The 12901-nt window shown below is 36.0% G+C and overlaps 1 protein-coding gene across 1 annotated transcript in view; it reads right to left on the minus strand.

The window, feature by feature from the left end:
* Positions 1-12901, minus strand: part of DCC (DCC netrin 1 receptor) — a 995337-nt gene that overhangs the window by 97433 nt on the left and 885003 nt on the right. Inside the window, 1 exon segment of the mRNA XM_072606654.1 lies at positions 11140-11205. Coding sequence (XP_072462755.1) covers positions 11140-11205 — 66 coding nt within the window.

A 12901-nucleotide genomic window follows, 5' to 3' on the forward strand; every position in this document is an offset into this window, starting at 1 on the left:
TCATGAACTCATCCTACTGTATATACAGAGGGTCCAGAAACAAAGACCAAAAGAAATGAAAGTTAAACTCCTCTCATAACTAAAACTATCAATCTGGCCTTTGCTTTCACTCTGAAAAGCTCAACATGGCAAGATTTTTACATTCTATAAAACTCTGTCTTAAAAAAAATAAAGTGGTTTTTAGCCTTACAGATAAAATGGTTGATCGGTTATTCATTGGAAGAAGATAGAAAGAAATGCAAAAATAAGATATCCTATGGTATGTCCTGAATCTCTGGAAACAAGACTCATTAAAAGTTTTCAAGTCATATCTTTCTTTAAAGGATCTCACCTACAAATAAAATATTTCCTCCAAAAAACCACTAAGCAGGAATGTTCATGTAACATTGGAACTTTCTTAATTATATATTTGAAATTCCTGTTAAAAAATGTCATTTGTTGAAGTAATTTCATCATGCCCCCCTTCATTAATACATTTATTTGTTTAAATAAATTGGACTTTTTGGGGGTGACCAAAAAAGTATTGCAAATTTTACTGTTTATGTGATTTCATATCCAACAATTATTTCTAAATGGATAATGAACAATTTGATTGGATTAGAATAGGACAACGTAGGTCCCCAAACTTTTGTAAAATCAACCAAAAAAAAGAAAAACAAAAAAACCCAAAACCCCAAAACAAGCAAACAAACACTCAAAAACATTTTTCTCTTTTTTCCTGCAATCATGGTAAACTCAAACCATGGAAGTTTCATCTCATCTTTCTTGTAGCACAGGGAGATACCATACTTTGTGTCAGAAAGCAGGGAATCTGAGTTTGTGGAAACAGAGTAATGATACCTTAGCTCCAGAGAAAAGATGAAAAGAATTCACCTCCTTTTTCTGAAAAGATGTGTGTTTATGTGTGTATTTGTGTGTGTGTGTGTGTGTGTGTGTGTGTGTGTGTGGTAGTATTGCTGTCCAGAACTGTGCATACTATCAAATTGAGTTGATAGTTTGGTTCAGTTTGTTGAACTGCTCTTATGTTTCCTTTTTTTCTTTTCATTCTTTGTTCCAATGGATGATTCACCAGAGAAAGGAGGGGGAAAGTACGTATTGAGAAGTGATATTATATAAAAACAAAGATACCAATGAAAAAAATTTTGAAAAAAATATTAGAGTGATATCATTAACTCAGACAAGTTAAGGATGCCAGCTCTTTCATTATATATTGTTGATTCTAGGCTTTTATAGCTGACCATAAAAGTATGTGTTTGTTTTAAATATAGTGTGAAATGTCCTTCACAAAAATATACTTCCCATTTCAAAGGAGAAAAGATAATCAAGATAATCAAGAAAATAGGAACAAAAGAGTGAGGTCCTATGTGATAGTGTCTTCGGCTACTTTTAAGTGGGCCAGATGGCTATTCAAACAATGAGAAATTTATGATTCCACAAAATTAGGCTAGAATAGTTAGAAATCCTGGTAGATTTCTGACTCCAATAGGGTCGAGGTAATTAATGAATTCTGAATTTGAAGATAATGAATCAAAAAAGATGAATGATAAATGTTCTCTTCCTTGGTGATTTCATCACTTCCCATGGGTTTAAGTACCATCTGTAGTCAGATGATTCCCACACTAATACATTTTACCCTATTATCTGTCCTGAATTCTAGATATCTCTTCCCCCCACCCCTTTTTATTTGAACCCTGGACTCTTTTTGGATATTTTGCCATTATCTTCCCCAGATAGAATTGATTGTCTTCCCCACTAAGTCTTATATTTTTTATGACTCAGTTGCACAGATATCTCCTTCATGAAACCCTTCCAAATCCTCATAGCATGTTTTACCTGTGGATTTCCAAACTTCCATATTTATCTTGAAGGCATGGTGATTTTCGTTGTCACCCAGGTTGTCCATTTCAGAGACACCCTGGGCTTTCCTCTCTCCCTTACTCCCACATCCAAAACAGTTGCCCACTCTAGCTCATCCTGTCTCTATAGTGTATCTTGTGTTAGTGTTCTTTTTCTTCCCCTATATAGTTGCCACTCCAATCCAGGCCCTCAGCACTTCCTGCCTGGACCACTATCCCAATAGTGAACAAATAGTGACCTCCTATTACATCTTCCTACTTCTCCCCTCTTCAATTCTTCTTCCACCTATTGGTTAAAAAATCTTCCTAAGGCACATATCTGATCTTGTCATTCTATTACTCAAAAACGTTCATGGACTTTCTATAACTTGTAGGACAAACTCCTCTGCTTGACATTTAAGGAAGGCTTTCAAAATCTGGTTCCTTTCTACCTCTACTTCATACTACCTCTTTTCACAAATGGTCTGCTTCAGCCAAACTGGACCATCTACAAACTGTTTCTAAACCCAATACACAAACTCTAGCCTCCATGCATGCATATAAACTATTCTTTATACTTAAAATGCACTTCTCCCTTGGCCACTTTATTTCAGTTTCTTAGAATCCTTGTTTTCCATGATCCTCTACTCTGGTGGCCCCTCCTTTCTGAAGCCTCCAATGAATGAACCCTTCCTGGTTACTAGTACTTTCTCCCTTTTCAAATTATATTGTATTATACTTATTTTTTATATGTGTTGTATTCTCCTGGTAGAGTGGAATTTTTTTGAGGGGAGGGAGTGTTATATATTGTCCTTTCTTTCACTTTTTTTGGTATCCTCTGTTTAGTAGAGTGTCAAGTATATCATAGGCACTTAGTGGATTTATTCCTTTTGATATTTTATTCTTGAATGTGTCGTCTTTACATGATTTAATAAATTAAGGAAGCATTGCAATTTTATAAAAATAACCGAATTCTTGTTTTTTTCAAAGCTACATGAAGTTTCAGTTACTTTTGATGCCCTTGGTTACATTTCTAAGGGACCATCAGAAAGTTATCTAAGAGTTTAAGTCAAAAGCAGGATTTGAACCCAAGATTACTTCAAGTGCAACACTCTATTCATAAAACCACATCATCACTTGTAGATTTCCAAAGCATTTTTATTTACAGTGTCACATTTAATTTTTACAAAACACACTGACTTCAATAGTGGTAATACTCCCATTTTATAGAATAGTTAATTGGGACACAAAGAGGCTAATGGCTTTGCTAAGGATTAGCAACTCAGGACTAGGACCCAGGTTCTTGATTTCTCAGTTCAGTTCTCTTTGCACTATGCCATGCTATCTTTATGCTGACAGAGATGCCTTTTACACGAGACACTTAAAAAGGGAGTCCAGAAAATTACACAGCTAAATCTAGAGAAAGTTCTGACCTTCTATTATAAGGTTATGGTTCCTATGCCCTAGGTCTCCTCTCCCCCTCTCCTCTCCGATCTTGTTATATCTGATGCTGGGCTTCTGCACACAAGTAAATTTCCTGACAAATCCATCATTCTTTGAGTACAAAGCTAATGATTTATTGGGAAGGCATATGTTGTATATTATTTTGCTTCTGTTTTATTTTTCAAGGAAAATGACCTTTGAACTGAGTGATAGAATGAAAATGTTTATCAGCAAGTGGTAATTTAAGAAAAGCAATCAGAAGAACATGCAATACACAGTTGACCTTTTTGAGTTACCAAGCCTAGATGAACTGCTTCCTAAAATACTGAGCAAAGAAAAAGAAAACTAGCAACTGTGATTGCTGAGCCATCAGAATGGACATTAAAAAATATCCCTGACTCTGGAGAAAGAACATGAAGGCTTACTACATGGTTGTCATTGGCAAGTCACTTGCCCTAAGGAAGGTTCTTTTGTAAAATTTGTAAAATGAGGCGATTGGACTAAATGACCTTTGAGGTGCCTTCCAGTTATAGGATGATCTTATGATTAGTTCTGAGTAAAAGTTGTCTTAATTTTCGAAAGGGGGAACAGGATGTGTGTTATAAACCATAGACCCATGACCTTGATTTCTATAACCCATCATTGAGCAAATGACACATGAGTACTTAAGATGGGAAACAGTGTTCATTAAAATCCAATATGGTTCATCAAGAATGAGTCATGTAGAACCAAAATAATATTCTTTATTTTGACAAGGTAACTTCACTTGCACATTAGGGGAATGATATAGACATATAATACTTAAAATAGACATATAATACTTATAAAAATATGGATACAACTTCAAGCAGATTTTCTAATTGTTCCCATAACTATTCCTTCTTCCTTTTTTGCTTAGACTCCTGTAAAGTTGTTTAATGGTATGCTTGTATAAAACATTCTGATTCCTACTTCCTTTGATAGAATGCAATCCCTGTAATAGTGGGGTCTGTTTCATTTTTATTTTTGTATCCTCAGTAACTACCATTGTGCCTGTCTCATTCTAGGTGCTTAATAAATGCTTGTTTGATTAAGTGATCTCACTATCTCCCATGAGTTCAATTATCATCTTTATACAGACTATTCCCAGATCTACTAATACAGCTTTATTTTTTTTTTCTGGACCTCACATCATATCTTGAACTGGATATCATGTAGGCAGCCCAAACTCTGTGTCTAGAATAGAAATTATCTTTTCTCTAAATTCATTCCCTCTTTCTAACTTTCTTATGACAATTAAGTGTACCATCATCCTTCCAGGTACAACTTTCCCTCAGGGTACCACTATCCTTCCAGTCACTGAGGCCTGAAAACTAGATGTCATCCTTCACTCAACATATCCAATTTATTGCTTGTGCTTGATTTTTCTGCCTTCACATCTCTCATATATAGTCAATTCTCTCTATTACCTAATCTATCACTTCTTACTTTCTACAGTATTTGATTTCTGTGCTTTAAGTCTTTTTCTTTTTTAATCCACTTCCATTCAACTTCCAAAATGATTTTTTTTACAATATGCAGGTCTAACCACGTCATTTCCCTGCTCATTGAGCTCCAGAAGTCTCCCTATCACCTCTGGGATCAAATACAAAGTCTTCTGTTTGGCACTGAAAGCTCTTCATAATCTACTACCTTCCTGATTTTCCAGTCTTCTTCCCCTTCATTCCTCACCATATAGTCTACAATCCAGCCACACTGGCCCACTTGCATGTTCTCAGCCACAATATTCCATTTCATGTTTCTGTGCCTTTGTAGTCATCCAATGTGCCAGGAATGTTCTGTCCTCAAATCCCCAGCTTCTTATTTTCCCTAAATTCTTTCAAGCCTTAATTTACATTCCAGCTCTAGAGAAGGTCTCTCCTAGTCATTGTCACCACCAGCTGCTGGTGCTTTCATTATTTACATGTTGTGCTCCCATTAGAATGGATACTCCTTGAGAGCAGCATTCACTTTGTGTGTCCAGTGCTTAGCGCAATGGCTAGCACATGATAAGTCCTTAGTAAATGCTTGTTGACTGACCACCTGATTTATTGTCTTTATTTTTCATTTATCAGATATACAAATTATTCCCTTGAATTGCATCAAATTGAGGATAAGATGGAGAGATACAGGCTAGAAAATAATATATTTAGGTAGAATTAAAACTGGTTGAATAACTGGGCCTAAGCAATAATGATAATAGTTAATGAGCTTTAAAATTTTCAACAGGTTTTATATCCAATGTGATCTCACTTGAGTCTCACGAGAGTAATTGCTCATATTATACCAACTCAACAAGTGAAGAAATTGAGTCAGATCATCGGATCTCCCCAGAGTCATACAGGTATTATTCTAGAGGTGAGGTCAGAACACTGTCTTCCTGAACCCAAGACTGAAAGTCTGTCAACTGTTCCGTACTGCCTTCTCCAAAGTAATTATCAATGAACTAATGTCAATTTGCAGAAATGTTTCAGATTGCAGTACTTCAAGGATGTGTCGTTGACTTTATTCAGTTTAATATTTTATCGATGACTTGAATTAAAACACTGATAGTATGCTTGTGAAATTTGCAGATTACTTGGAATTTGGAGGGATATTTAACTTTATTATCATCATCATCATTATTGGAGAATCCAGATCCATAAAAAGAAGATCTCTGTAGGATAAAACACTGGGTCAAGTCAATTGTTCTAAAATTCTAAAGAAATATCTGACAACTCCCACACTTAGATTCAAAAAAAGGAAATGCACAATCAGAATGGGGTGGAGATTTTAACATCATTCCTATTCAGTATGAATCAATACTGTAACATGACAGATAGAAAAGTAAATGCTATCTTAGCCTGCACATTCAGAAAGGGGGAGGTAATAAATTCTACCATACTTTGAACTTGTCAGTCAACATATGAAGTAAGGTGTTTAATTCTCAGCATTATATTTTTGAAAAGACATGAGGAAAGTTGAGTTTGGTCAGAAGAGGCTCATGGGATGATGAAAGTACTAGAGAATATACCATATGATGACAGAAGGAACTGGGTATCTTTACATTGGAGAATACTTAAAGCAGATATGATAATTACCTTTAAATATTTGAAAGGCTGTAACAAGGAGGGGGGAAAGTGGAAGAACTAGAATTGTTCTTCTTGGACTCCTAAGGAAGAACTTAGAACATATATTGGAAGTTGCATAGATAGATTTCATCTTGGGGTAAAGAAATACTTCTTAATGGTTAAAAAGGGGAAACATAGGAGATAATGACTTCCCTTCATTCAAGGTTTTCAAGTAGAAGCTGGCTAACTTCTGAATGGGGATGTTGTAGAAAGGATTATTAGTGGAGTATGGTTAAGACTCGATTTCTGAAGTTCCTTCTAGCTCTTGGATTCTGTGACAGTGTTACTAGATTGGTAAATCATGGAAATTTCTCAGACAGAGCAAATTTGGATATCAGTAAAGCATGTGACAAAATATCTCATGTCATCCTCATGGACAAGATAGGAAAAAGGTGTGAATTATATCACAGAACGCACAGTGGATTTAAAACTGGACTTAAGGATAGCAATGTCAACCCAGAGGGAGATTTCTAGTCAGGGTCATCGAGAACTGTCCTTGAGTCTATTCTGATTAACTTTTAATGGGTGATTTGGTTGAAGACACATTTGAAATGCTTATCAAGTGTGTGAATGACATCAAGTGAGAGTGATAGAGTCAGCATTCAAAAATAGCCTGGAAGGCTAGAATTGATGGGCTAAACTCAAAAAGAAATGAGTAGTAAGGGCAAATGTAAAATCCTACATTTGAGTGAAAAAAAATAAACTGCAAAAGATCCCTAGTTAACAGTCCATGTGGAAAAGACCTGGGCAAGCTGAAAATGGGTCACCTGTGAATAAAGAGACATAAAGAGATGTCCAGAATGAGGGAGGCAATGACACTTCTTTGTTCATTTTCAAGCTTTTAAAAATGACTCCATTTAAGTAGACCTATCCAATTCCCTCTAATTTTTTTTAAGTCTGAAGGGCAATATGAGAAGTATTTCTTTGCATGCTGAGTTGGATACACACACACTCATATTTCAAAGTGTTCATTTATCTCTGGAGTCTATTTAGGGAAAGGGGCAAATACATTATGACAATTCCTGGGATCTCACAGCTACACCTAATTGGAAAATGAACCCCCTTCCCAAAGCACAAAATATAGATGACTTATAATTAAAGGGCAAGGGTTTTCAAATAGCATTGCTGATTTGCTTGTAATAGCTTGAGCTAAAGCTAAATTGTATAAATCCTATCATTTATCAGCTGGGATAGTACAATAGCAAAAGAGTTATTTCTGCCCTCTGCCTTCCATCTATTTCTGTCTTATCCATCTGCTTTAATCAACCAAAGAGCTTATAATCATTTGGTATTCCCAGCAAAGGTTTATCCCTGTACTTCAGGTGCTTTGTTCAGTCACTCATTCTACACTGCAAACACCCTGAAACTCCATTAGATGATGGGAGGGAGGAAGCTGAGAGCTTTTGTAAAATCCAGCTCACAGTCATCAAATGCTATCAATCTGCTTTATCTTCACAGCTTTCTCTTGTGTGTTGATATTGTATATCAGGTCAAGCTTAATTACTATTGTATTCCTCACCAGGAGGATTAAACAAATTGAAATAAAATAATGAAATGCTTCATGGGAAACTTTCTCTTTGAAAGATTAAAAAAAATGACCCATTATATATGAGTTCTTTGAATTACCATAATTCTCATGATCTGAGGTCTGGAGAAAACATTTGATTAGCTTGCCTATTAATGTCAATTAGGGCTACAGTTGCTTTTCAAGCAGAAACTGGAATGGCCACTTTAAAATTTTAGCAGGGTCAGCTTCATCTGTCAATGTAGATTTTTTTAACCTGAATTTTTTAAAGCTCATCCCTCAGGAATTCCTTTTGAATCAAATATAATTTCCTGCCTGATTGGTTTACATTTGTTAAATCTATGATTCATATAATAATTGTTCAGTTAGAAGCCAGTAAGCAATTAGATTTTTTCCCAGTTATTCATCCTGGTGCCCTCTTTAATATTCTGCCACCTACACCCTCTGTTATGGGCTTCTCTATACCAAGGTTCCCAGCAATGTCTTTAGTTCATGACACACTCTAAAATGATTGTAGATATCTTGGCAGTAATGTCTCATCAATGTCAGCTGACTCCATAGCATTTAAAGGGGGTAGGGGTACTTGAAACTTCCATTTGCTCCCCTTTGAGAGGCAACACAGTATGGTGAAAAAAAAAAGTGGTGATTATAATACTGAAACTTGTAAGCTTGGCTCAAGGAAGAGATGAGAAAATATATATTGGCTCTTTCCTTGTAAAGGTGGTGGATTAGGGGTTTGGAACATTACATACGCTGTCAAACTTGTTGTCATGTTGGTTAGGTTTGTTGACTGCTTTTTCCCCCTCTTTTAATCATTCATTCATTCATTCTTCCTTACAAGGATGACTCCCAGGGTGGGGATAGGGAAGGGATATATTTAGAAATTAAGTTGATAAAATAAAAGATATCTGCAGGAAAATTTCACCTCCAAAATTTTAATAGCTTCTGTTTGTACAATATATGGCCTTAGGCAATGCATCCTACTATCAATGATCTCACTTGATTTTCACTTCCTCACTGAGAGATATCTAGGACAGGTTCCGATTTTACGGATGAAGAAATTGGGATGCAGAGAGATTGTGACTTTAATTATTCATGATTATTTATTTTCCTGATAAAGTAGATAAAGTGCTGGGCCTAATCAGCCTAATCCAACCTCAGATACTTACTAGTTAAGTGACCCTAGGCAAGTCACTTAAGTTTCATCTTATCTATAAAATGGAGATAATAGCGTCTAGCTCCCAGAGTTGTTTTCAGGGTCAGATGATAAAATATTTGTAAAGTGCTTTGCAAACCTTAAAGAACCATATAAATGTTAGTTGTTATTATTATCAATATTATTATTAGATGACCAGTTATGGTGGAGTCAGAGCTCAAATCTCACTTTAATTTGTCTATTTTTCCACTATGTCAGAAAGCCTATCCATGACCTAAAATGACCCCATCACATACATCCCTCTCAAGTCATAGTGTCTGAAGTTATGTGTCTAGAGCTACGGTATGCAGACTCTTTTACAAAGGATGTTGGGAATTAACTACATTCTTCCCTATGGGTGTAAGAGTGGGAAAAAAAGAGGAAAAGGGTTGATTGAGTCTAATGAAAATAGTACATGAAGAATTCTGCCATCAGCAGCTTAGCTAATACTCTCAGGACATTAAGTTCAGAAACTTTTCCAGAGGAAATGCTAATTCATGTAAAAATTTTCATAGAAACAACAAATATCTAAATACGTTCCTCTAAATGAAAATAATCAAGCCTAGATCTCTAGCCTGATTCACTATAGGATGCATCTATTATTCCAAGGAACACTGCGAATATATGTAACGATTCTTTCAGATGATTGCTTTGACAACTGTACTATATATTACCAGGGCTGATAAGCTGATCCTGCAGAAAGGAAAGCTGACCTGCAGAATCTTGTGCTTTATTGCTCGTTGGTCACCTGGTAGGGTGAAGGAATGATGACCACAGACAATCGGAGCAGTCACTTATATGGTGCTTTAAAATTTAAAAATTTTACTTACTTTTTAAAAAAAATTTGCTTTACTTTTACTTTACTAAAATTTGACTTTACTTACAGGGCCTCTTTTGAGGCTTATTACAACCTTGTGAGGTAGGTACTATAGGTATTGTGAGTCCCATTTTAGAGATGAGGAAGTTGAGGTTGAAGGATGTTGAAAGACTTGTCCACGATTATGCACCTAGCACATCAGAGGTGGGATACAAGTCTAGGTCTTGCCTAACTACCAATTCTGTGCTCTTTTCCCTATATCCTATAGAAGGGCAGAGGTCTTCTGGGAGAAGTCACTTTCAGGACTACTGAAGCTCTGGCTAAGACAAGGTCAAGAAGAGACAGGGATGAGCCACCAATGTGCCACAGTATTTCTCACTCACTGTCTTTAGCTTCAATAAAGCTGCACATGAATATATACACATATATCTACACACGCACATATATGTATATATACACATTTGTATGTATGTGCATATATATTTAAATGTGTATATATCTATTTGTATATCAGCATAGTGCCTGGCATATAGAGTGGTTGGTGCTTGAGAAATGCTAGTTGACTGAATGACTGATGACAGCAAGAAACTTTACCTAGTGTAATATATTTAGTCTAACGACTTATAGCTTATATGAATGATAATGTCAAATTGGGGGGGGTTTAAAGAAAAGAGTATAATGGAAGAAAAGATGAAATATAGACTGCTTATTATAAACACTTATTTTGAGGTAAAGATATTCTTCTAAGATACTCTGAGTTTAGACTGAATGTCCATGTTCATTTTAATTTAGGAAACCCAGTGTTGAAAAAGTCCCCAAATTCTTTGTATACTTCCTTTCTCCAATGTGTTCCACTGCTACTTGATGGTGATGAATTTCAATCAGATCACAAGTGAGTTTCATTTATCAGTTTGACACCCATTATAAAGTGTCCCTGTCAATGGGATTTTTGGAAGTAGACCTTCTTCCCAAATCTGTTAGTTTTCAGTGCAAATTCTTTTTTTTGTTAGCCTGGTTTTAGTAATTCTTGCAGAACAGCCCCCAAACTGGCTCATTCTTTCACATTTCCGGTGTTCCTATAAGGCACAAATGCCCAGAGTTCTTGGCACTTAAAGTCTAGGATGAATTTTAAAGACTTCAGGATTAAGCAATTAATTATTAAACCTAATCCAATGGAATCTCATTTGCATACTTACCATTAAGTGTGCTTCTGTCTATCAAATTTGTGTCAACTGGCCAATAACCGCCATCTCCATGACGACCTGTTAAATGAGAAAGGATGTTAGAAAGCCCAGGGCAAAGAAAAAATCAAAAACAAAATCTTGAACAAGATCAGACTGGCTACCTCAGAGAAAGCATAACAAATTCAACCGTTAGTCAGTGCAAGAAAAAAAGAAGTTATTCCCTCTGTCTCTGTCACTCTGTCTCTGTGTGTGTGTGTGTGTGCGTGCGTGTGTGTGTGCGTGTATGTCTCTGTGTGTAAATCTCTCATAAAACAGACTATTTCTAAGGAAGCTGAATTTCCATCATTTGAGAAGTTTGACATTTTTTCTTTTCGGTTGTGCTCATTAAAGCATCACCAAAGGTAGGGTTGTGATGGTAGCCAGAATGTCTCTGTTCTGAATCTGCCAGCACTGACTGAATGTCAGGGTCACACCTCATGGGACAGGTGAAACGGCAATCATCTTCCCACCACCAACAGCTCTAGTTCATTTCCGACTCCCATTTGACGTTTCTTTGAGTGGAAGTAAATTGTCATTATTATTCAACAAAGTGACAACACATTTCTAGGAGCTGAGTTTGGAGAAGCCTCCATTTTGTGTGTCACATAGGGTGAGTAAAATTCTGTATTACATGTGGAGTAAGGGAAAAAAATGAAGCCTATGCCTGGCATATTCTCATTATATCTACGAGTTCACCAGGAAGGGAAGATTTGAACTGCTTTAATCAGTGTCTCACAATGGGTATTTTTTCAGTAGTGACTGAAATGGGCATGTGTAAAAGTGAGTGGAGCAGTTGTCTAACCACCTTCCGCATGGGATGAGTGAGACTTTGCTATGAATAATGTTTATGTAATTGCCGCCCCCACTGGTACATTTGTAAGCACACCTGCCATTGATTATCATCCCAGCAGATCAGAAATTGGGTTGCCAAATAATATACTGGTAACATCAGTTTACAGAAAAATGAGAGGAATGATTGAGATTTGAATTATCCTATACATTCTTACACATATCCACCCCCCCCCACACACACAGAGAACAAATTAATGTTTTTTCTGTTAATCTATCATCTGTAGAAGGTAGATACGTTTCAGCTAACAACAATTGGAATTGCGAAGCTTGTAAGATATTTTATATTATTTCATTTAAGCTTCACAACAACCATGTAACTGAGGGCTAGCTTTAAAGTCAGGGAGACTTGACTATATTACAACGGGCAAATCATTTAACCTCTGTGGGCCTCGATTTCCTCTTGTAAAATGGGGACAATTATACCTACCTCACAGGGTTATGGTAATGATGTAATGATGAAATGAGATATTATACAAGAAGTGCTTCACACGTCTATAATATGCTAAGCATCAGTTACTAGTGTTATTACTATGTATACAAGTCCCACTTTTTAGATTGGGAAACTGAACCTCAGTGATATTAAATGACTGCACCATAGTCTCATGGATGGTAAAGTGACATATAAAGTCAAATTTTGCTCAACTACAAATACAAAATTTTATCCACGCTGCTTCCTAGTAACCACAGATACTTTTAGCATACAAAGGCAACCCCATTATTTTAAAATTTGTAAAATTTGTGCTTGATTCCAGCTTAACATTATTTTAAAATCTGTAAAATTTGTGCTTGATTCTAGCTTGACTTTTAAGTTCAGCTTAATTTCTTTCATGTCCTACAGCCCATAGAGGAAAAAAAGCACTTTCGATAAAAAATAATTAAATAA

The sequence above is a fragment of the Notamacropus eugenii genome, chromosome 4 (assembly GCF_028372415.1).
Source record: "Notamacropus eugenii isolate mMacEug1 chromosome 4, mMacEug1.pri_v2, whole genome shotgun sequence".
Classification (NCBI taxonomy): domain Eukaryota; kingdom Metazoa; phylum Chordata; class Mammalia; order Diprotodontia; family Macropodidae; genus Notamacropus; species Notamacropus eugenii.